This window comes from Cotesia typhae, unplaced genomic scaffold (genome assembly GCF_013202065.1).
Source record: "Cotesia typhae breed Kobodo isofemale line unplaced genomic scaffold, CoteBio_Ctyphae contig_22, whole genome shotgun sequence".
NCBI classification, from domain to species: Eukaryota; Metazoa; Arthropoda; class Insecta; order Hymenoptera; family Braconidae; genus Cotesia; species Cotesia typhae.
In genome coordinates this window covers 5,130,164-5,154,122 of record NW_027423728.1, presented here as the reverse complement: position 1 = coordinate 5,154,122, position 23,959 = coordinate 5,130,164, and the positions used below count along the sequence as shown (strand labels likewise).

The window sequence follows — 23,959 nt, the reverse complement described above, 5'->3', positions numbered from 1 at the left end:
TCATAATGCTCATTTAATTTTTAATAAAAAATATATTATCTAAGAAATCTTGTACCTAAGTAGTGATGGAAATAAGAAAATGTAATGATAACAAAACAAATAACAATTATAATAATTAATTTTTCAGAAATAATGAGGCTTACTGCTCACATTGCTGGTCGTACGTTTTGACAATAACGAAAGGCTGGAGACGAGCATTGTTTTACCTTCCGCTGTCGAGTATTTTGGCATGGAAACCGCACAACTTGTGGCTCTCTTTTGTAGCCGGTAAGAGTAACCAAAGACTGAAAATGAAAAAAGCTCAGTCATTGTTTATTCGTATCCTATTTTATTTCATCTTCTCCTTCATCCTTTAGCAACCACTACAGGTAGCTACTTCACATACATACATACTTCTAGAGGGTTTCCTCTACTACTATATCCCTGGCTTTCAGCTCTACACCCGGTAGTTCTTAATCTTCACCCACACATTCATTTCCCAGTTTATGAGATTTAGTGCTGAGATAGACGTTTAATAATAAAATATAATTTCTATTTAAATTAAAATTAACTACATTAACCTAACTAACTTGTGAGAAAATATAAATATTATTAACATTTTTAATTTCCGGCTTTCATATTTAAGCATACCTTAAATAACTCACTGGAGGTTATATTAAAAATTTTATTTATTGTTATCGTCGTTGTTTTTAAAATTATTAATTTTCAGCTGGGCTCTTAGCTGCTCTGTCGTTACTGCACATCATATCGAGCTTAATGAGCCAGCGAACCCTTAATCGGCCTAATAATGATTCAATGGGAGAGAGACTTTTGAACGCACGGCCTGAAATTTATGATCGATTTGAAGAAGTCTTAGTAAGTTTATTATTTATTGCCATTTTTACCTTTAAAATTTTTTATACACTGATAAAAAAAATCAACTTTATTGAAATCGAAAAAAAGGGTTGTTTTATTGCTTCAATAATTTATTTTCTTGGTTTTTAAATTCTTGGATTAAGACTTTTGTACCTCCGGTTGATAACAAATGCAAATAAATTCAAAATTGAGTTTTTAGTCGATACAATCGAATTGGTTACCCTTAATTGGAGTAAAATTCGATAGAATTATTGTGTTCATTAAAAAGTTAGAGTTCATTGATTCAAGATTCAATTTTTGTGATAAATTAATGTTTGAAAAAGGTATAACTTCATTAAATCAAATGAGTTTTTTTCGCTGCACAAAATATTGACGTAATACTGAAATAAGACTTAAAATTCTCTCCATAAATTAGTGTGAAGCATCATAATTGTGCATACAAACGTCCTCTCAGTTTTTTTGTGATAAATTCATGTTTGAAAAAAGTAATTTGACAAATATGTTATTTTCAGTCAGTCAAAAAAAAATATAAAATTTTCCAATTTTGCAAAATGAAAACTTGCACTAGCCGGGAATCGAACCCGGATCGCCCGCGTGGCAGGCGAGCATTCTACCATTGAACCACCAGTGCTGGTGAAGTTTGACACCAGCTTTGCTTCTGTTAAATGCCCGATCGTCGTTTACTGTAATCAATACTTACAATGCCTATAACTATATAGAAAAACCTCCATTGTTGAGTAACTCACTGGGGCATTTTTTATTCTCCTTTAGGGCCTTTAGGGTCAACCATTTTCCGAATTTTTTTTGAAGTAACAACAGAAAAAGATGTTTAAAAAGTCTAATACTTTAATAAATAAAATATAGCTGTAATGAAGGGATTTAAATATCACAAAAATTCTTGACTTTGACGAGTTGGAAGTAAAGTACTACCTTACGTGCTTCGCGCTATGAGGCGTGCAAAACATTAGAAAATTTTACGTTTATTTCTCTTTTAAGATACTCGAAAAAAGTAATCTTCTAAAATTAGATTACTTAATTCATTTAAAGTCCTTTATCTAAAGAATAAATTACGACGATCGCTGAAAATAAATTGGCGAATAAAACAAAATTTTTTATTCATGAAAACTATTCAAGGATCGCTAAAAATAATGTCAATTATAATTATCACAAGTTAATAATACAAGTTCATGAAGATTAAAAAAGCAATTTTGAATATTTCAAACTTTAGCAGTCATTTTAAACTTTTCAGGTAATTAGAACGCTGTACGAGAAACTAACGAGTTTAATAATTCAATGAAAATTATCTATGAAATTTCAAGACACTCAACCGCGATCTTGCTGTTAAATATTAACTAACTCATTTTGTAAATTTATAGATAATTGTTTTAAATATTTGTGGATAATACTAGACATGATTCTGAAAGTAGCCAACTGGCGTTTGTTTTTCTAAGGATATTATTACAAAAAATAATTGAATTTTTGAAATTTTCTCTAATTTATTTGCTCAAAAATTCAAATAGAAAAATTGTCGGACAATAGGTCGACTATTTTCAGTATCATGCTTTTAACGTCCAATTGTTATTGGTCAAATAAAAATATCAAATGACAATAATTATTGATTTTTATGTAATAATAGGTAACAGAAGTATTGGACGATGGAGTCGGAGGACCAACTGGAAGATTAGGTGACAGCGATGGAGAAATATGACACGAAAGACAGCCCTCTTGGGCCAGTGAAACTGACGAGGACAGTGAGCCTGAACAAAAGACTTGTCAAATTGCCACATTGTCCTAGTTACATTCAACACATTAATTAAAAATTTAAATGTATATATAAATGAGATATGTTCATTAGAGTGGATTGGAAGATTTTTTTATCAACTCAAGGTACAACCTTCTTATAAAAGAAAAAAATTTTTTACTATTTGTTAATTAAAAACACTTTCAATTTTTTAAAGTGTTGAATATTTTCATAATTTTCTTTAATAATTAAATTTTAAATTATGACACAAGAATTCAATTGGATAATATTTTGGAAATGGTAAAGATAAAATTTTTGGTTTTTCAATCAACTCTCATGTTTATATTAAATACCGAGACATAATTGTCGAAAAAGAATACGAATGAGAGTGAAGTGGTGTAAAATTGTCAATTGCAATTTTAATGAACTAAGTTCATTTGAAAACAAAAAACAATATATATGTATATGATATAAATTTTTATAATAAATAAAAGAGGAGTAAGTAATGAGATTTCTTTTTAGTGAAGCTATAAAATTGTTTATTGTAACAATTTTTGTATGCATACTTAAATATTCATGTAATGTCGCTATCAAATTTTAATTATTATTATAATAATTGTATTTATTATTAATATTATTATATATTTTATATATTAAATTATTTAAAGTGAATTTAATTGTAATTAATAAATGTAAAAGTAGTTAATAAAGAAAGTATCTTAAGATATGACTCGAGTTTAAGAACAGATTTGGTAATTAGATTAAAACTACTTAAGGTTTTAATGTTTAATTGGACCTATTTTATATTGATGGTTAGCCTATAAGACTAAAATAACTTAATTAAGTAATTATCAAGTATTAGCGAGTAACAATAAACATATACTTAACCATTTACGTCCGAGTGTTTTATTTCTGTATGTACTTAAAGTCGCTATTGCCAGTTTGTTTAATTATTTGTTATTTAGTTTCTATGGTATTGAAGTCTAGATATATATAATAATTATTAGTTGAGCATTTTCAAGTAGTTCATTTTTAGTTTTTACTATAATTATAAGAGTAGAGAGTTTTAATTACGATAATTCGGAAAACAGGAGAGCTACAGATTTTATTTTTTTTTATTTAAAAAATTTATAAATTTCGATCTTAAGAATTTGGGGTGATATATTTTTGATATTTAATAGAATTAATGATATGATAGTTATTTTGATATACTTAATAAATTTTTAAAGAAAAAATCGACATTAGCTTGTTTTTGGCACAATTAAAAAAAATTGATATTTGTTGTTAAAAAAACTGAATTTAAAAAATTTTTTAAATTACTCATAAAAATAATTTCATTGAAATTTCGTTATCATTAGTTAGCTGATTTTGTTAAAATAAATGAATTTACTTATTGCCTTAAAAAAATAAATTTGTTTTTGTTACAATTAGTTATTTTAACAAAATTATTTAGCTAGTTTAACCACAAAATTTTTTAGGCCTAAGTAGATAATGGTACTGCAATAAAATATTTTTTGTTAAACCAAAAGAAATATTTTTTATCTCCTTGAAATAATATAGTTAATTCAACAAATCGATTCGTTGATTCAGCTAAACTGTATTGTTGATTTAACTTAAGAGTTCTGCTAGAATAACAAAACTATTTTGTTGATATAACATATAAATTAAATTAGTTATTACAACCTATGTTTATTAACACAACTTGTCTTGTGATATTCTAAAAAAAAAAAAAAAAAAAAAAAAGTTTTTTAATATTTAATAACAACTGAACTTATTCAACAAATCACAATTTCAAAAATAACTATCTAGGTAAATAAATAACGCAGCATCTCCCTTGAACGTTTAAACCCTAACTAAAAAATTCGACTTCAGTTAAGAGTTAAAAGCGTATTAAAGCCATCGTTTAATATTGTCTCACATTTCACTTTTAGTGATATTATTATATTATAAGTATCTATAATTTTTCATCATCAGAACGTGGATTGATTAATGAATTGGCGATTGCCAAAGCTTAATCGGAAGCACTGAGATCATTCATTTCGACATCAAGAGACATCGGATTTTTGGGCCAGCAGCTCAATTTATCTAGAAACTCAATGAACAACGGATTACCACCCAATCTCTCAACCTCGTCTCTCGCTTTTTTGTCCAGGTCCTCGAGAACTGTTCTCGTATAGGCGAATGAGCCGAACTTTTCCAGCAAAGTCACGCAGTACTTCTTTACTTCAATGTCCGTTGTTCTTTTTCTTAGTATATCTTTGATTTGTCATTAAGGAATACATAATTATTTTTCACCAACGAATCACTAAATAATCAATCATGTTGCTTCAAAAAGGATACTTAGTACTTGTCGGTCTTCTGGATATGTTTGGATAGCATGGATAATTGGAAAACTAAATTTGCCTTCTGACAAATCTTCACAAAAACTTTTGTTATCTGAGTACTAAAATAAATTTCATTGATTAGTTCATTAATTCATTAAATCAAACTATCTTTAATCAATAAAGTTACTTCTCGCATCGATAGATTGCAGTAATCATCTCTTATTTGAAAATAGAGACCTAGGATTCCTGTCAGCATTGAAAAATCTTCCTTGCATTCGGAAAATAATTGCATTAGGCGTATAGCTAGGTTAAATAATCCTCCAGTTTCTGTCGATTAAAAAATTATTTTAATCAATCTGACCAATTTTTCACATGAAAAAATTCATTTTTTATCATTATCAAGAATATATGTTGATGTCAAGAAAAAAAATTTTTTTTTTCAGTGAAAATGAAAAACGTTAAAATTTTTTAAAAACTTACTTCTCATAGTCATGTGGCGATACTCAGCCTCTGTTGGACAAATATAATTATCCCGCCAGTAAATTTCAATTCCTTGTCCCCGATGAAGCTCTAATAGTTGTTCCGTGTAAACTTTTGTTGCCTGAGGGTAATTATTATTGTATACACACAACTATACTAAACGTTGGAAACATCTTTTTTTTTTTTTTATATTTTTCGTAATTTACGGAGATATATATCCGTTATCCACGAAGATATTATTCATCAGTCATGTATTCATCACGTACCTCCGGATGGTCCAGAGCAAGCACGCGCTCAAGGGCTATGAAGATTGCATAATTAGCGGCGTTAATTGTACTTGGGACACCGAAAATTGAGTGGGCTACTGGGATTCCGCGGCGTAAAATCGAGTTGTCTTGTATGTCATCTAAGCTGCAATTTAAAGCTATTATTATTGTCTTAATTAGTTAAATTATTGTGCTTAGTCTATTACTTACGGACCCAGAGAATTTAAAAAATAAATGTAGGGTTAATTAGTGCCAGTGCAATTTGTTTTTTTTAATTGTATTAATGAGTAATGTTAATTTTTATTCAGGAAGTTAATTGAATTTTACTTACAGAAGACTTGAGTTGTGGAGAATTTGTACAATATCTCCCACGGCTTGCAGTTTTTCCGCTGGAATTTTTAACCAGCAATTCATGGCATGTGCTAATTTTGCTCGGATTTGTTTCCCAGGAACTTGGAGGATGTAAGTGAATGGTTGTAATAGTTTCTGTATTTTATTAAATTTTTTTTTAGTTATTTTAAAAATTTATAAAAAATGTTTTTATTAAATATTAAAGAATTGAAGAAATTTTATTGAAAGTTTGAGTAGAAAAAAAAAAAAAATTTGATAATAATAAAATATGAATCTAAAATTTAATGATTCAAACAATTTAAAAAAAAACATAATCTTAAGAGTTTGAAAAAAAACCAAAAAATGTTCTTCTAATTTACACAATTGCTAGATATTTTCTGAATTAAAAAAAAAAAATTCGGTAATTATTTACAAGAGAGGTCCACCCTATTTTTGGCCATATCTATGTGAAAAATTAATATTTTTTAATTTGTAAAATAAAATCAAATAGAAATTTCGTTCAAAAAAATGAAAATGAAAATGGTGGACCCCACTTGTAAATAATTACAAAAAATTCTTCAAATTCTATTTAATATTTAATTTCTAATAAACATGAAAAATATGAAAATTTTTTATTATTGATAACATACATTTTTTTTTTATAAAAAAATATTTTTACACATTAAAAAAACAAAAAATTAGTCATAGTTTTGATAATTACAAAATTAAAGAAGAATTATCTTATTTTAAAAGCTGAAAATTAATAATAAATAAAAACTCCAAGAAATCAATAATGAATTATATGACCTCATGTGAAATGTGAAACAATATAATGATGACATATATTTATAACGTACATAGGAGATAAAATTCGATAACGAAAGAACGATGAATACAAGATAAAATGAATTTTTATTAAATTGATTTTAAAAAAATCTCATTAATTACTAACCTCATCTTGGTCTTTGTCTCCACTTTTGGAGTAGGGTATTGAATTTATTTCAGAGCTCATTTTTAGATTTCTGAATAATTTTTCTACTTTAGAACAATAAATATTTAAGTGATTTTTAATCAACGATGTATGTATCGTTTTATTTTTAATAATCCGGCAAATTGAACTTGGCAGTTTGAAGTGACAATTGAAAATGACACGACAGACACTACTGTGTTATAATAAATGTACGTACATACAAGGGACAAGTGTCCATGCGAGATATATGTGGCGCAAGTAAATATAAGATTTAAAGAAAAATATATGCAGTGTGCAAGTGAAATATCCAGATGGAGGCATCTGGCGGATGGTAAAAAACAAACAAAGTCATTTTGCAGCTGTTGATAGAGAAGAACTGACTTTGTTTTTAATGATTGCGATTTTGCAAATGATTATTAATTAAATATTAGATATTCTTAATTGACAGAAAAATTCGTTTTTTATTTTTTCGATCAAGATTTTTAATATTGATATTTTTTGCACAGTGAAAAATTTTTAGTATTTATGTTAACTTGACACTTTTATTTGTGTTACATATTTTTTAACATAAAAAATGTGTTAATACATCTTTTATAACACTTTTTGTGTGTTACTTAAAAATCAACACAAATTTTGTGTTGTCCAGCAAACGATAACACAAAGCTTGTGTTATTAGGACGCGTCTTTTCTTGAGGTTACGCGGCAAACGGTTAGTTAGCGTTTCCATTACAATTGTTACTTTATTTTCGTTCGTTAAAGTCGCCATCTAATTTATTGGTATAATTATTTAAAATAAATTTGTGACTAGTGTGAAGAAAAGAAATTTAGTGAAGATAATTACTGAAGAAAAAAATTTTTAATATACAAATACATTGTCATACTGGAATGATCAGTTGACATCCTTTGAAAAAAAACCTACTCTTTTAAATGCTAAGAAACAAGAGATTGAAAATTTCCAGTTTAAAACTATTATTAAAAATCTTTTTTATGGTATTGATATTACAAATAAGTTTTTTACTGTTGGAAATAGTATCGAGTTCAAAGGAACTAAATTAATAATTAATAAATTTATTTGCACGTCTTTCGCAGATGATTTACCAGTTTTTAGTAAAACTTTAGCGTTCTTTAATAACGACTCCGAATATTTTATAATATGTGAATCTTGGAAAACTAAAAATATTCTACCGTTTTGTTTTGGTTACTCTATTGAACCATCATGTGAAACGTTTATTGTCAATGTGATGGATTTACCGTATACTAAAAGCTGGGAACTATATCAATATGCAAATACTTTAGTTATAATTACAAACTATTTTTATAATTAAACAATATGTGATAATAATAATTAAGTTCTTATATTAACTCTACCAATAAATCTAATTTTGCAGTAAATATTGTGAATTTCTGTATTTTAAATTATTCACCTAATCTTCGTTTTCAATTAAAACCGACATTAATATCAATTGTTATCAAAAAAACTTTCATTTTTATGATGATATTGGACTGTTTATAGAAATTAGCGTTGATTAATTAACATTCATAAGTTAACATTTATTTTGTGTTACTGTTAACACTTAAATTGTGTTAGATTATTTGTTTTTCTCTAGAGTAAAATTCTGACAAAAAATTTCTGTTAAAGATTTAACATATTTTTTTTATGTTGAAATTCAACACAAATATTGTGTGGACCGTTTTTAACATAAAAATTGTGTTAATTTTACACAAAATTTTTTACTGTGTGGCAAAAAAAAAAAAGAATTATTACTAAAAATTGACAATTGTAAGCGTTGCAAGCAGACATCTGTTAATTTTTTGGATTTATATAACAACTAAAATCTTGAAAAAAAATTTTTTAAAAAATTCTACGTCTAAGAATTAAGAAAAATTGATAAATACAAATTTAAAAAAAATATTTTTTTTTACCACAATTGATTTGTTATAAATTAAAAATTGTCAGATTAATAATTTATAAAAATATAATGCAAAACATGACACTGAAGTTGACAGCGATTAAAAATTTTTTTAGAATTTTATAGCAATTAAATTGATATGAAAAAAAATTAATTAAAAAGTTCCACATGTAAAAATTAATAAAAATTAAAAGTGAAAATTTTTAGAAGAATTTTTTTATTGTAATTAATTTATTAAAAAAATTCTTAAAATTAACAGCTGACTGCTAACTTCAGTGTTATATGCAAAACTCGATTTTCAAAAAACGGAGTGAAACTAATAACTTCCCGATTTTTGAAAATTTTCAATTTTTTTAGCGGGAAGTTAAAAAAATAATTATAAATAGTCTATAAAAATGGTAAAAAAATAGAATAAAAATTTAAACCCCAAATCTAACTTAATGGGATATTTAATTTCAAAACAAACTATCATACTGTAATCCCAACAACACTAGAAATGAATTTCGTTGACTCCTACACTATTCACCTTTATTCAATTTTGCTACAACAGATGTTACAATGTACGAAGTTCACTACCCTCCATAGACTTACACTGAGCGATATTTTTGCAAAAAAATCATCCAGGTGAACGAACTCCACTTCATAGAAAAGCCAACATATAATTAGTGTAATTTTACACTACCCCAAAGACTATGAATTATTACTAGAGACTAAGACTATCTAAACATTGCGCTCAAATAATTAATTTCATACGTTGAATTTCCGCAGCACCTACATTCTTCATAATTGTAGCTTAGACTCACAATTCCGCGAATGTGAATATTTGAGTACTTAATTGCACCATTGACACTATCATCAGCGGCTCCAGATTGTCTGGGTAGCCTACGGAATTATCACTTCAACCCCTTTCACCGCTAAAAGTGTATTTTGAGCTACTGATTATCAATTCATTACTACAAACTTCGGCTGAAGCTAATCAACTATGTAGCAGACCAGTAATTACCAATCGACGCATTGAAGCTATCTTTGGTATCACCGAGGGTTCACACCCTTCACACCCAAACAATCAGCTCATTCGTTTTCGAACCACCAGAAGAAAATGATATTCAAAGCAACCCCAGAGTTTACCATCGCCTTCACCAAATTCACTTCGATACTTGGCAGCTCTTGGCCTCACTACCAAGGAGCGAGCAAGTTCCAGCTCATTGTTTTCACTATAAAATGGTGGTTTTTTTGGATCATGTCAATAATAGCATTTCTGCCGATGTGCTACGCCGCATACAACAATACCAATAATATATTGAGTTTTACAAAGTCATTGTGTGATGCTGCTAATTGTAGCCAAGCTTTCATTAAAATGTTTTTATGCAAAATACATTTTCGAAAACTTCAGGTTTCCTATTGTGAATTCATTTATAATTGAATCATTTGATAATTATTATTAACAACTTTGTGCAAATTTTTTATATTGATTGTTTGTTATTTGTTAATTTTTATAAATTTATTTTTCAGTTTCTTTTCTGTGAAATGGAAGGACATGTTGCTCAAGCAGAAAATAATGAAAGAGAATTATTCATAAATTACATCAAAAGATGTGGAAGATTACACGTAACGATAATGATGTCTGCTGTTTTTGCAGCATTTGTGATCATTATTTCGCCACTAAGTGTCCCACAGCCGTTTCCAAATATTGCTGAATATCCATTCCCTGTGGATGGACATCCAACTTTTGAGATTATCTACTTGCAACAAAGCATAGCGACTATTCATTGCATGTCAATACCGGTTTTTGACTGCCAAATTGCCATGTTGCTGTGGTACGCTAGTGCAAGGCTAGAATTGTTGGGCGAAGAGTTTCAGAATGTCACCAGCAACTTTCAGTTCATAGAATGTGTCAGAAAACATCAGTATTTATTGTGGTAATTAATATTTTTAGCGCTATAGAAGTTTTTGACTTATATTTAATGTGCTGTCTAGGCTCATCGAAGAAATTATAACAAGTAGTCGTCATATTTTAGCAACGACGGTTGTTATGTGCACGATTGCTGTCATCACCAGTGGAGTTCATATTGTTGGGGTAAAATTTTATTAGATATAATCTTTCATTTATGCATTGATACAAGAATTTATTGACTGTTAATAAATTCAATCCTTTGAAAACAATTTATTCATTTTTTAATTTAAATTATGTCAGTGAGAAATTTGTAATTTTATATGAATTTTTTTAAAATATTTTGAGTTTTTAACAGAATGAACCGGTAGCTGATAAAGTACCTTTTGTTGTATTGTCGATGGGGTTATCGGCGGTGTTGTATCTTTGTGCATGGCCATCTGAGCATCTTTCGCAAATGGTAAGAGTTTATACGACGCTGTTATTGTATCAATGAAATATACTATCAATAAATTGAGTTAGAAATTTCATAGAGAAGCTTCAAGCTTGTGATTGTACTTTTTTATTCAATGCATACGAGTACACAGAAAAAAATTTTTGTTTAGATAATAGGATTAAGAATTTTTGAGCAGATAGATAATAAAAAAAAAAAAAATCCGGAAAAGTATTTGAACTAAGTAAAATTGACTAGAAGGATGAAAATTTTCAAGTTCGAATACCTTTCTACTTAATGTAAGAAAAATAAATTCTTCAAATTGATTTTTTTGGCTAAAGATTTTCTTATCTTAAAACTAGTTAACTTTTCTATAAAGGTAGTGAGTGCCCTTCAAGCGCCTAATAATAATCGAAGGCACTTTTGAAAATCAAAAGTCAATAATAGATAAATTTTTTTCAGTGCGAAAATATAGGGATTGCATTATACAATTCTCCTTGGGTAAAAAATTCAAAAGAACTGAATAAAAGTATTTTAATCGTAATACAGAGATCTCAAAAACCAGCGACCATTGAAGTAAGCGGAGTCCTGCCTGTACTTTCGCTGCCTTACTACGCAACAGTATTTAATAATTAACTAATCATAATCATCAATCATAATCAACAACAATAATAAAATGTGTTTCAATTTTGTTTCAGTTTTTATCAAAAACATTTTCATACTTTACAACGCTACGAGTAATGTTGGACAAAATGGAAGGATAATTAATCACTCGATTTTAATTAATTTATAAAATACTGTTTAATACAGTAAACTATAAAAGAAGCAGAAATGTTAATTAGATTGACTAAAATTTACAAAAATTAATTTTTATTATTCTAGACAATAAGTCTATGCACTTGTATATAATCGTTGTTAAATAAACTAGAAATTATCTTTGTAAAAACATCATCCAAAAACACTGCACTTCAATAAATAGCATAATTATGCATAAGTTCAAAGTAAATTACGTTAAAATATAATAATAAAAATTTTATGACTTACTATGAATAATCACACTTGATGAAATAGAACAATTCTATCCATGAAAACTAGAAAATGTGATTGAAAATTAATGATGTCGGTTTTAGTTAAGTGAATAAGTGGATAATGATAGTTATAAGACTCGATCATGTCAGACTAAACATAGCTATTATCTAGCAAAGCACCTCTTTACTTAAAGCTATAGTGATAGGCTAAATCTATTATCCAAGCCATAATAACCATGCGCGGAAATACGTCCCTTTATTTTGGTTTTGCAACTAAGCAACATAAAGTTTTTTAATTTTAATTTCCCCACAAATGACGAAGTGAATGCACCTGATTCCTATTATTGTTATTAAATCTAAAATTATATTAATAACCCTTTCGTATAAAAGCTTCTACCCGGTAATTATTTCGCGAAAAATTTTAACAGAAATAGATTCGTTGTTCTTCTATTTTCCATAGAGGTGGATTTATTAATATTTATAACCGTGATTATAAACCTAAACGAACTATTATCGACACCGCTTAGTCTACAACCCTTTCATTTTTTCCTACAGGGCATTTCAAAAGTAAAATATTTTGAAATTTCGCCTAACTATAATTTAATGTCCAAAAAAATTGTTACCATGAAAAATAAATATCAAAATTTTTTTCTTATTACAAGTAACTAATAGTAGTTCACAGAAAAAATTTTTAAACGGAAGATTTGAAATTTTTTAAAAGAAATTTTTTTTGAAACGACAAGTAGGGTGCGAAGGTATAATTGCAGGTTGCATATTAAGACCGTTTTAGACTCACGAATATATTATGGAATAATAAATCGACGTTTAGCAAATTATAGAGTATATGATTCGAACAAAAGTTAATACGCAAGTCTTATTTTGATTGGACTGACTCATTCGTAACCGAACCACCAGAAAATGATTTTCAAAACAACTCCTGAGTTCGCGATAGCGTTCACTAAGTTCACGTCATTGCTAAGTACTTCGTGGCCAAACTATCCAGGCTCTCCTAAGTGGAAATTCGTTGTCTTTCAAATAAGATGGAGGGCAACATTTTTTCTGTCAATATCGGCCTTTATGCCAATGTGCTATGCGGCTTACAACCACTGGCGAAATATATTAAGTTTCACAAAATCTCTTTTTGATGCTGTCAACACTATTCAAACTTTCGTCAAAATAATTTTTTGTAAGATACATTACAAAAAGATGCAGGTTTGTTATTTTTGACTAGCGAATTTTAGAGATTATCAATCTATTTTATTTTATTATTGCAGTATTTGTTGTGGGAAATGGAAAAGTATGTTCTCAATGCCAAACCTCATGAGCGAGAACTGTTCATACGTTACATAAAACGTTGTGGAAGATTGCACGCAACTACAATGATAAGCGGATTTATAACAATTATCATCACAATAATAGCACCTATTGGAGTGCCCCAGCCATTTCCCAATATTGTGGATTATCTATTTTCTACTGAAGGACATCCTGTTTTTGAGTTGATATATTTGCACCAAAGTTGCGCTACCATCCATTGTCTTTCTATTTTGACTTTCGACTGCCAAATTGCATTGCTTCTGTGGTATGCTGGGGCACGACGAGCTTTTGAGCCAAGAATTTTTTGATGCCGCTGATTATCAAGCCTTCAATGAGTGCGTCAAGAAACATCAATACTTATTGGGGTAGTTTTCTTAAAAACTTCAAGGAGTTTTTGATCTGATTTCCACGTAAAAATTTTTGAAATTTTTTAGGTACATTCAAGATATTGCTATCAGTAGCCGTCATATTTTTGCGACTACTGTCGTAAATTGTGTGTTGGCTGCCATTACAAGTGGGATTCATATTGTTGGGGTAACAACACTGCATTTCAGGATTTGAAATTTTATTTTGAGGACTTTTCAAATCCAAAAATATTTATTAAATTTAATTTTATAGAAATCTAATATGTTTTTGTCGATAAGTTAATTTATCAATTTGTTTTTATTGCTAAAAGTTTCTTTCTATCCCTTTTTGATACATCAAAAAAATAGACGATATCAATGTTTCAAAATTAGGAAAAATTTTAATGTTTCAATTGAAGAAATTTTGCTATTGAATAATTCGAGTTGCAAAATTTGAAAAAAAAAAAAAAAAAAAAAAAAAAAAAGTTGTAATGCAGTAACTTGTTACACGAATAAGTAATTAAAAGTATTTAAAATTCTGTTAGAGTGAACCGGTAGCTGCCAAAGTTCCTTTCGTCGTTGCTTCAATGATCATGTACGTAATGCTTTATGTGACTGCTTGGCCGTGTGAACATCTTGCTCATATGGTATTTAGGAATTCATAAATTCATTTTTAGTAATAAAATAGTAAAATTGGAATAATCTCAAAAGTTTTACAAAATTTTTTAGTGCGAAATCGTAGGAATAGCATTATACAACTCACCTTGGTTTCTAAACTACAAGAAAATGAACACAAGTGTACTAATTGTAATACAACGATCACAGAAAGTCGCAAGCATTGATGTCGCTGGAATATTACCCTCGCTCTCATTGCCGTATTATGCAACAGTGTGTAAAAAGTCTTTAAATAAAAATGAATGAATATGAATATTATAAATAACTATTTTTTTTGTTTCAGTTTCTATCTAAAATATTTTCATATTTTACTACCCTGCGTGTCCTGCTATCGAAAATGGAAATTGATTAATCGTATCGATTCTAACGTAGTTTTGTTGATGACTTATGTAGATGATTACATCAGACATTAATACAGGATTAAAGTTATAATATAATAAAGTTTCACAAATTTGTTCACAGATAATAGAAAATATTGTATCAGTAGTCGTGTAAGTTAAAAGTAATTAGTATTTTTGAAGAGAGATAATAAAACATAAGTAAAATAATATGAAAAAGAAGTTTTGATGTTTTTGAATTTATCTTATTTTTTACGTAAAATAAATTAAGAGAATTCATTAATGAAAAAAACTCTAAAACAATATTGCATACGTTAATAATGAAGAATTTTTAATTTTCCACGGTAAGCATCAATAATTTTCAAAATTTGGGATAATATTTATTTGTCTCCAAATTTTAAAAATTTAATTCTCATTAGATCATTCTGTTTTGGAGTCATAGAAAAAAATTATGGTAAATATTTACAAGTGGGATCAATCATTTTAATTTTCATTTTTTTGAACAAAATTTCGATTTGATTTTTTATGAAAAATACATAAAAAAATAAACAATTAAAGCCAAATTTTTTTCCAGTTTTTGAAGGCAAAAAAGCTATCGAAATCTTTATTTTTTAATTAAACTGATGAAAATATATCTTTTCTACATATTCCACGTCTTTTTTTATATCATTTAATCATTTTTTATACTTCAACGTATATTTTTGATATAAATTTTTTTCAAGAAAAAAATGAAGCCAAACAAATTACTAACTTATAATTGTAATATTTACTTTCAGATAGTTTAACTAATCCAACATTGAAACAACTTTTGAATCACCAAAAATGTTTCAACAATCAAAACATAGTTATAAGTAATCCAAAACAAATTTTTCTCTTCAGCTAATAAATATCTTTTGAATAATAACTGGAGCCACACGGTACTTCTTAAAGCTTACTTTTCACAATGCATATCACACTCTTACTGAAGTATGCTCTACTAAAGTTGAATTCTAATCCCCACCAAAACTCACTAGCGATTATCTACTCCCTCAAAACTACACGTCTCCCTACATACAAAAATTACATAAATAAGCGACTAATTATCTTACATCATGTAATTAACGACTCCGGTTCGTCTGGTGGTAACCCGACACGTCATCATAACAAAGCTATCAATCATCAAACTTTCTATACCCTCCTTTAAATATGCGAGTAGATAATTATCCATTGAAATATATCAATTACTCGCACTCAGCTGACTTGTGTTTGATTAAACTCATAATTACCGTTCTATAAATTCAAAATTTTTGAGAACTTTTGATTATCGGTACCAGTGAACTGTAATTCACTTTCTGTACACCCAAACTTAGCAGGTCATCAAATATGCAACAGCAATTACAAAAATTATAGCATAAAATTGCAGCAAGCGTTCTAAATCTTCATTCAAACACTGACTCATTCCTTCAGAAGCCTTCTGTCTAAAATGGTATTTCAAGCAACTCCGGAGTTTGCGATAAAGTTCACTAAACTTATAGCATTACTAGGTACATCATGGCCAAATTACGAAGGTACACCAAAGTGGAAGCTCGTAATTTTCCAGATAAGGTGGTGGGCGACATTTTTTCTTGCAATTACGGCTTGCATGACGATGTGTTACGCGGCACACAACCAGTATCAGAATATTTTGAACTTGACAAAATCGCTGTTTGACATTTCTAACACTAGTCAAACGTTTGTAAAAATGTTTTTTTGTAAAGTTCATTACAAAAAAATGCGGGTATTGTATAAAATTTAATTGAAGTTTTTTCAAGCTTCATAATTTGTAACTATTATACTTTTGACTTAACGATTTTTTTTTTCTGATTTCAGTATTTGTTGCACGACATGGAGAAGTACGTAGAGAAAGCAGAGCTTCATGAAAGAGAATTATTTGTAAAATACATAAAACGTTGTGGAAAATTGCACTTGACTGTCATGGGAAGCGGATTGCTGATTATTCATATAATCATTCTAGCACCGCTCGCATTACCTCAACCATTTCCAAATATCGCGGATTATCCGTTTCCGATTGATGGACATCCTACATATGAATTGCTTTATTTGCATCAAAGTTGTGCAACCATTCATTGTCTCTCTATTCCGGCGTTTGACTGCCAAATCGCGCTGTTACTGTGGTACGCTGGTGCGAGACTTGAACTTTTGAGTGATGAATTTAAAAATGTTACAGATGATAAACAGTTTGCTGAATGTGTCAAGAAGCACCAGTATTTATTATGGTAATTTTTATAAAATTTTCTGGGAAATTGATCATTGATAATTCTTTCTAACCCTGGTCATTTAATGCTTAATAATTAAAGAAAATAGAAGAAAAATATTTAAGAAATTATTTTGAGAAATTTTTCAATTTGGTGAAGAGCGGATTGATAGAATTTTAATTAAGTTTCATAAGACTCATTTCTTAAATCATTTAAAATTTGACACTCAAGTGTCATTGAGATATAAGATGAGATTCTAAAAATAATTTTTTAATTCAATTAGGTACATTCAAGAAATAGCTATCAGCAGCCGTGGTATTCTTGCAGCAACTGGCTGTACTTGTGTACTAACAGCGATTTCCAGCGGAGTCCATATTGTTTCAGTAAGAATAAATCTTTAAGGTAGTTAGAGCATGATAGGCATATCATAAGAAAATTATGGAATTTTTTCTATCGAAAGATTTTATAATTTTCTTGATATACCTATCACGCTCCAACTACCTTAATTGAACATCAATCAATAAAATAATACAAGTAAATTTTTAATTGATCTATAAAACCGACGATAGAATGAACCAGTACCTTTCAAAGTCCCATTCATGATATCCTGGGTGATTGTATCCTCGACACTCTACATTACTTCATGGCCAGCAGAAAATGTTCTACAGATGGTAGTATTTTTATAATCCCTAACTGTTTTGCTCATAATAAAATTGATAATTTTTAGTGCGAAAAAATTGGGATGTCACTGTATGAATCCTCTTGGGTCCAAAACTCAAAAGAACTGAACAGTGGTATAATATTTGTAATGCAGAGATCACAAACACCGGTAACTATTGAAGTCCCAGGAATATTACCAGTACTTTCTCTACGATACTTTATGATGGTAATGCTCATGAGTCATGACAATTCATTGATTGAAGATATAGATAGATAGAGGTGTTATGCAGTTTAAAAAAACATTTTTGATTAACTTTAGAACTAATTGACCAAAATTATAAAGAAAAGTTTGATCAGTCAATCCTTTTTCTTGCGTGTATAAATAATTCAAAACATGATATTGAAGAAAATGCAATATAACACCTTTATCTAATTATATTTTTCATTTAGTGAATAATTGTAATAATTTAAATTAAATTGCAGTTTTTGTCGAGAACTTTTTCATACTTTACAACGTTGCGTGTGATGCTGGACAAAATAGATATAAACATGGACATTCCCGAAGAGGAACAAATTCCTGGCTAAAATATCTGATTTTTTCAACACTATCAAACATATACCTGTAGTCATTTTTTAACCAGTTAAAAAAAAATAATTATAATAACTGTGAGTTACATTCAATTTCCTTATTTGTGTCAATATAATTTTTGCTTGACTCAGCTAATCATTGGAATTGATCAAGATATTTGCTCAATGGAGAACTATAGGTTGAATTTACCTTAAATCGAAAATATGCCGACCTAAACTTTCTAGCTAAATTAATTTGACATAAAAAAACCAAGTACTTTCAAAAATGACTCACCAAACTGCACTCTCCTTCGTTAGCACTCTCCTCAAGTCGACGTATGAACCTAAAAAATATAAAAATAATAATTATTGACTAGAAATTATTAAAACTATCTAAGTATACTAACCATTAATAATCTTCAAGAAATGAAGAAAGTATATTTTTGAAGTAAAATATGTCCAACTGTATTTTTTTTCAGAAAATTACATTGTTGCATAAACACTTCCATATGTCATAAAAACTATGTCTGTTAACACCACACTAATTATCGAATTTTAATTATAAACTCGACATCTAATTTATTTCACTGCCCGTCACTGTACAAAACTACCGAAAATTTTTTATTTCTAAACAAACTAAATTTCTATACATAAAAATAAAAATAAACCGCGATAGTGATTGACTTAAATCAGCACGCACATATAAAGATTGATTATATCTTTTTTGTGTAAAACGTATAAATTGATCATAAAAAAATGACAATTCTCGCTTATTTATTTGCTAGTAAATAAATAAATGTATCATCTCCTAACCAAAATTATTATCAAAACTCGACGTTTATTTTTTCAATTTAATTCCTGCCGACTTTTATAATACACGTAAAAATATATCGCTTACAGGACACACTTGTTGTCATTATCGAAAGTATCTATTGTTTATGTCTGTATCTATTGTCTACTCTTTCTATTGTTCTTAAGAGTCACGATAGCAGCAACCGTCTTCACTGCCTTACCGCAACCGACACTTGTCTCAAAACTACAAACTAGCGACCTCTGCGCAGACATGACTACTGTGACTACTGCATGAAAATTAATTTAGCCGATATTTAATAATTTTTCTAATAAATAAATCGCTGCATAAAAAAATGAATATTTAGAAATTTTAATAAATTAAAAATGCAATTTTTTTAAAATAATTTTTTAAAACAAATTTTTTTGTTAAATAAAATTTAAAAATGGTCAAGTGACAGTTAACTTAAATATCATGACTACTGCGCATGCGCGAGTATTTAAAATTTAGCTGCGTAGTTGCGCAGAAAATTCCAGAAGCAGAAAATCAGAAGCTCAGAAGCGTCACCTCACTTGCTAGCAGCCGGACAAGTAAAAAGTGAAGTTCTTCAACATTGATGATGCTGTTGTTTGCAGTTCCACTACAAATACATAAATAAAGGTATGTTCTCATTGCGCACGTATATTTGTCTCATTAAAAAAAATGAAAATAACAAGCTATGAAAACTGATCACGTCTAAAATTATAATCCAAATGAGCAACACACACATAAACTCCAGCACAGAGTTAGGGAAAATCGTAAATCATTTTACGCACTAGTAATGTGGTGGTACATAAATAAAAAATTAAGTACATTGAGTTGTCAATAAATAACAATCGTGGAGGTGGTAATGTTACTTAAAAAATCCAATTACTTGTACAAGCTGTCGCCTGTTTATTTGTGTAATTTACTGTCGATTAAAAGACTGTCACGTATGAAGGGGAAGCATCCAGGGCAATGAAGTCGTCTAGTTCTTTTATTAAATTTAAATCGTTACTATCATGGACTTTATCAGGATCGTTGTCGACATCAGCGGTCATTATTTATGGATTTATCCTGATTAACCTGTCGCGATGTGACGTTCCGAGTGTTAGCGCCGGCAATTATACAAAATTGCCGGCTAACAATCAAACGAAGCTTGATAATCATAACAATGCTACCATTATCAGTAATTTAAATCTAAACAATTCATTAAATAGTCATAGTTCATCTTCATCAGTAAGTGATAATAAACATATTGATAAATTAATAAACTCGAGCACTTTGAAAAATAAAAGCACTGCTGTGCAGAATGCTAATCAAACTGCTGAGACTGTGGTAAGTATTTTATTTATTTATTTTTTTTTGTCAGCAGAGATAATTAATTGATTTATGTATTTTTAATTGTTTAAATTTTGTTATTGTTATTAATAATTTGTTTACTTCAGCTTCCTAGCGGTCATGGACCATCTCTAGATTCTGGGGCTATGATGAGAGCTTTTTATGTTTTCCTTGGTCTCAGTGTTATTGGTGTCGCCTATTTAATATTTCGTTCTACAAGGTAATTATTTTTTATGATACTGAAAGTAACTTATTCATGAAATTTTTTTTTATGTTTATAGAAAAAAATATTAAATAGAAATTTTCAGTATTATAAATTTCTAGATAAAAAAAAAAACTTAGTAAATATTTTAATTGAAGAGTCAAGTATTAATTCAAATTTTAAAAAATTTATTTTTTTTGTGCCATAAAAATTTTTTAAAAATAATTGTTTGCTTCTTTGATAATTTTGATTGATCGCCTGAGGTAGTAATTAAAAATATTTCGTTATTGATAAAGATAATTTAGTTTTAACTTATTTTTTTCAGGGCAAATATTAAGTAATTAGTTCTAAAGTTTTAATAATTAGTTTTAATAATATGCTACTAAAATAATTACTTGACTCTTTAATTTAAAAAGTTTCACAAAAAATAATTAATATAATTGAATTAGTACTAAAATTAAATTCATTTTAAAAATGATATTTTGTAATTTTTTTCTTATAAAACAAAAAACGTGTATTTTCTCAAGTGTTCACTAAACTTTTCTATTTTAATTAGATAATAGTAGTCTATTTCATCAGCACTTGTCTATTTACTTTGTATAATTTCATAAGTCTCAAAATTGAAACTTTCAATACGTCTGCCCAATTTTAAAACACAGTAATTGTAGTAAACGAGTATTATAATCAAGAAAGATGTTTCTCATAAAATATATTTAGAATAATTATAAAACTAACGATAATATCCAAGATAAATTATCAATAACACTGTTTATAGATTACGCAACGGTCCAGCACAAATGGTCAGAAAATATGGAATACTGGCAAACAAGCAAGACATCGAAATGCGACCACTGCCTCTTGACGAAGAAGACGACGACGATAATATCGTATTTGATGCCAGTGGACTTGCTAAAGAGCTACATCTAGATGCTTAAACAAAAGCTTATACTCTCAATCTTGAACCATTAAATTAGCAAAGTGGCTGTTATCCACAATGCCTTAAGTAAACTCGATAAATCTTTATAGATAAATTATTACTTATTACAATACCACACTGTGGTCACGCATATTCTATTTTTAAAATACTTCGTTGTCACTATAAATATATATAACATTTAAGCTTGTGTACAAATCATTTATATATTTATTCAGAAACTAAATATCATAAATTATAAATTAATACAACTTTTGATTCAATCTCTAAAACAAACGTTTTATTTTTATATAAAATCATGTTGTATCGCGTGCATGATAATTTCAGCAAGCCGCTTTCTCTTTTCTTTATTTTCAATTGGCTTTAGTTTCCAAACATCAGCGAGATCCACCGTGTTTCCTTGAATTTCGTCTAACTCAAACAGTTCATCTTTTTCTAAAATACTCAGAGGGACTGATTCCAAGCAAAAGTTCAATCCATGCCCAAATTCTTTCTGTATTTCGCCAAAAAATGTTTCTCGGCTATAAATATTATCCGGATGGCCCCCGAGAACCTTGATAGTCTCCGCGAGATGCTGGTAGTAAAACTCCAGCAGCTTATCGAAATGAGTTTCGCGCAATCCTGCGTCCGAGCAAGAATAAATGAAGAATGAAAGATCAGCAACTGGACTAGCGCATCTCGCTAGCTGGAAATCTAGAAGCAAAGCTTCTTTTTCTCCAGATTCAGTGCTGCGCATCAGGAAATTCGGAGCCCAAGCGTCTCCTTGATTTATTACTGATGATGGTGTCATAGTTTGAGAGCAAACTTGGACACTTTTGCGCCACAAATCATTGCCCTGGATGCTTGAAAATTTTTTCTGCTCTTCTGTTTCGGGATATTCTTTTTCCATTGCGTCCTTTGCAATTTTAATCGCGACTCCCTGAAAAATTTAACCCATGAAAATCTTGATAACATTTTAAATTGGTAATTTAATTGAAAATCTTACGTGAAAAGTCTTGTACCAATCCCAATGGTTATCACTGAAATAAGTTTCTATCAACTGATTCGAGACGTCTGAAAATTTTTTAGAGTCATTGGCTTTGCAAGCAAAAGAAACTCCGTGGAATCTCGCCATAGCTTTCAGGATAAGCTCGAATTCTTCGATACTTAAAGTACTTTGCCTCGAAGCTGGACCGAATCCTCGGACTGTCACGTCTTCAAAGACAATGAAGTCGTTTTCGCCATCCAAAATATGAGCGTAACAGTCTGGCACTAGCAGTAAATGATTCTGGTTTTTTGATGTTAGGAATGATCTAAATAACGGCATTACCTATAAAAAAATAATTTTTAGGAATCTTATAGTCTTGTTATTTTGTTATAAATGTTTTTATTTAAAAATTATTCATTAACTTGAAATAAATTTTTAAAAATTTTCGACATCCTAAATATTTTTTTGAAATTCAATCTTTCAATTCAAAAATTCGAACGATAATTTCCCATAACATCAAAATTTTATTACTAAAAATTTTCTAATAATTAATACTGAAGTCAGCAGACAATTAGCTATTTTTAGATTTTACTCCAAAAATAAATTAATTAACTTTATAGTCATTTCAATTTCAGTATCATAGTAAAAAATATAAAATCTCAAAACCTTGGTATAAAACGTTATTTCATTTCGAAAAAATTCAGCGCTGCGAAAAGTTTTCCTACGGCCCAAATTATCCGGCAGTGACTTGATGACAATTTTCAAATTATTCTTCTTGTTATCAACAATAGCTTCTATCGTCAATCTCGTAACAGTAGATAAGTAGCTGTCACCTTTCTTAGAAGCTTCCTCACTTTTCCAATCAACTATTTCGATGTTTTTTCCTCCAGTTGCCTGTTTTACAATATTTTCCAGTGTTTTTTCCGTCAATAACTTACTTAGTCCAGTTAAAATATCTTTATTTTTCGCCATTGTGATAAATTTATCACAAAAAAAAAATTAATATCTTTTAATTTACACGATTTTACAGTTCAAACTTTTAATACAAAGTTTCTATCTATTCACTCTTTACAATTTAATATTTATACGCACGGTACACGTCACTAATTCATATGCACCAAACGCTAGTGTAGCGCTTTCAGCACTCGCGGCTAAATTCAAAATTGAAAATCGGCTAAATTTATCAAATATTTCAATAAGAATATTTAAAAATTTTACTATACTAATATTTTGTGGACACTGGATTAGAAATAACTTCTTACAAATAAATAATGAAGCAACTAGATGATACAATAAACATTATCTGGTATTTATACATAACATAAACTATAATCTTATCATTAAATA

The 23,959-nt window shown here is 28.8% G+C and overlaps 7 protein-coding genes, 2 long non-coding RNA genes and 1 other non-coding gene across 10 annotated transcripts in view; 6 read left to right on the top strand and 4 right to left on the bottom strand.

Moving 5' to 3' along the window:
* Positions 1–4,162, top strand: part of LOC141524503 (uncharacterized) — a 36,114-nt gene extending 31,952 nt beyond the window's left edge. The window contains exons 4-6 of the mRNA XM_074238444.1: positions 128–267; positions 710–855; positions 2,492–4,162. Coding sequence (XP_074094545.1) covers positions 128–267; positions 710–855; positions 2,492–2,563 — 358 coding nt within the window. The 3' untranslated portion in view covers positions 2,564–4,162. The remainder of the gene's footprint in view (positions 1–127; positions 268–709; positions 856–2,491) is intronic.
* On the bottom strand, positions 223–19,278 carry LOC141524507 (uncharacterized). The gene is made up of 3 exons (XR_012478714.1): positions 18,768–19,278; positions 18,656–18,704; positions 223–284 (listed from the first exon to the last, which is right to left on the bottom strand). It is a non-coding gene; the product is annotated as an uncharacterized LOC141524507 (long non-coding RNA).
* On the bottom strand, positions 1,416–1,486 carry Trnag-gcc (transfer RNA glycine (anticodon GCC)). The gene has a single exon. It is a non-coding gene; the product is annotated as a tRNA-Gly (tRNA).
* Qm (geranylgeranyl pyrophosphate synthase quemao) lies at positions 4,310–7,203 on the bottom strand. Its single transcript, XM_074238440.1, has 7 exons — positions 6,949–7,203; positions 5,998–6,152; positions 5,667–5,811; positions 5,401–5,521; positions 5,108–5,247; positions 4,937–5,039; positions 4,310–4,852 (listed from the first exon to the last, which is right to left on the bottom strand). The coding sequence occupies exons 1-7, from the start codon at positions 7,006–7,008 to the stop codon at positions 4,608–4,610; spliced, it is 969 nt and encodes a 322-aa protein (XP_074094541.1). The 5' UTR covers positions 7,009–7,203; the 3' UTR covers positions 4,310–4,607.
* Positions 9,976–11,998, top strand: LOC141524353 (odorant receptor 10-like). The gene is made up of 6 exons (XM_074238179.1): positions 9,976–10,269; positions 10,389–10,795; positions 10,854–10,953; positions 11,126–11,227; positions 11,663–11,821; positions 11,899–11,998. The coding sequence occupies exons 1-6, from the start codon at positions 9,976–9,978 to the stop codon at positions 11,962–11,964; spliced, it is 1,128 nt and encodes a 375-aa protein (XP_074094280.1). The 3' UTR covers positions 11,965–11,998.
* Positions 13,147–15,016, top strand: LOC141524370 (uncharacterized). The gene is given in 7 exon segments (XM_074238208.1): positions 13,147–13,440; positions 13,503–13,822; positions 13,824–13,907; positions 13,977–14,076; positions 14,432–14,533; positions 14,616–14,774; positions 14,845–15,016. Coding segments are annotated over 7 exon segments (1,128 nt in total). The 3' UTR covers positions 14,914–15,016.
* Positions 16,362–18,420, top strand: LOC141524333 (odorant receptor Or2-like). Its single transcript, XM_074238146.1, has 6 exons — positions 16,362–16,655; positions 16,748–17,154; positions 17,417–17,516; positions 17,703–17,804; positions 17,861–18,019; positions 18,277–18,420. Exons 1-6 carry the CDS (start codon positions 16,362–16,364, stop codon positions 18,376–18,378), a joined length of 1,164 nt encoding a protein of 387 aa, XP_074094247.1. The 3' UTR covers positions 18,379–18,420.
* A 425-nt stretch (positions 19,279–19,703) lies between the features above and the next one.
* LOC141524467 (uncharacterized) overlaps positions 19,704–23,959 on the top strand; it is a 57,716-nt gene continuing 53,460 nt past the window's right edge. The window contains exon 1 of the long non-coding RNA XR_012478710.1: positions 19,704–19,810. This is a non-coding gene — a long non-coding RNA (uncharacterized LOC141524467). The remainder of the gene's footprint in view (positions 19,811–23,959) is intronic.
* LOC141524465 (uncharacterized) lies at positions 19,930–21,896 on the top strand. Its single transcript, XM_074238368.1, has 3 exons — positions 19,930–20,506; positions 20,617–20,729; positions 21,487–21,896. Exons 1-3 carry the CDS (start codon positions 20,147–20,149, stop codon positions 21,644–21,646), a joined length of 633 nt encoding a protein of 210 aa, XP_074094469.1. The 5' UTR covers positions 19,930–20,146; the 3' UTR covers positions 21,647–21,896.
* On the bottom strand, positions 21,833–23,909 carry LOC141524464 (uncharacterized). Its single transcript, XM_074238367.1, has 3 exons — positions 23,279–23,909; positions 22,631–22,954; positions 21,833–22,564 (listed from the first exon to the last, which is right to left on the bottom strand). The coding sequence occupies exons 1-3, from the start codon at positions 23,582–23,584 to the stop codon at positions 21,932–21,934; spliced, it is 1,263 nt and encodes a 420-aa protein (XP_074094468.1). The 5' UTR covers positions 23,585–23,909; the 3' UTR covers positions 21,833–21,931.

Bases quoted from the DNA above. Each gene is read 5' to 3' on its own strand.
- LOC141524465 (XM_074238368.1), top strand. From the start codon at position 20,147: ATGAAGTCGTCTAGTTCTTTTATTAAATTTAAATCGTTACTATCATGG. The intron at 20,507-20,616 runs GTAAGTATTTTA...TGTTTACTTCAG, and splicing joins ATCAAACTGCTGAGACTGTG to CTTCCTAGCGGTCATGGACC. The intron at 20,730-21,486 runs GTAATTATTTTT...CACTGTTTATAG, and splicing joins TTAATATTTCGTTCTACAAG to ATTACGCAACGGTCCAGCAC.
- Qm (XM_074238440.1), bottom strand. From the start codon at position 7,008: ATGAGCTCTGAAATAAATTCAATACCCTACTCCAAAAGTGGAGACAAA. The intron at 5,248-5,400 runs GTAAGTTTTTAA...TTTAATCGACAG, and splicing joins TCGCCACATGACTATGAGAA to AAACTGGAGGATTATTTAAC. The intron at 5,040-5,107 runs GTAACTTTATTG...AATTTATTTTAG, and splicing joins GCAATCTATCGATGCGAGAA to TACTCAGATAACAAAAGTTT.
- LOC141524333 (XM_074238146.1), top strand. From the start codon at position 16,362: ATGGTATTTCAAGCAACTCCGGAGTTTGCGATAAAGTTCACTAAACTT. The intron at 17,805-17,860 runs GTAGTATTTTTA...GATAATTTTTAG, and splicing joins CAGAAAATGTTCTACAGATG to TGCGAAAAAATTGGGATGTC. The intron at 18,020-18,276 runs GTAATGCTCATG...ATTAAATTGCAG, and splicing joins CTCTACGATACTTTATGATG to TTTTTGTCGAGAACTTTTTC.
- LOC141524353 (XM_074238179.1), top strand. From the start codon at position 9,976: ATGATATTCAAAGCAACCCCAGAGTTTACCATCGCCTTCACCAAATTC. The intron at 10,270-10,388 runs GTTTCCTATTGT...TTTATTTTTCAG, and splicing joins TACATTTTCGAAAACTTCAG to TTTCTTTTCTGTGAAATGGA. The intron at 11,228-11,662 runs GTAAGAGTTTAT...AATTTTTTTCAG, and splicing joins CTGAGCATCTTTCGCAAATG to TGCGAAAATATAGGGATTGC.
- LOC141524464 (XM_074238367.1), bottom strand. From the start codon at position 23,584: ATGGCGAAAAATAAAGATATTTTAACTGGACTAAGTAAGTTATTGACG. The intron at 22,955-23,278 runs GTTTTGAGATTT...ATTTTTTTATAG, and splicing joins AAATAACGTTTTATACCAAG to GTAATGCCGTTATTTAGATC. The intron at 22,565-22,630 runs GTAAGATTTTCA...TAAATTTTTCAG, and splicing joins ATTGGTACAAGACTTTTCAC to GGAGTCGCGATTAAAATTGC.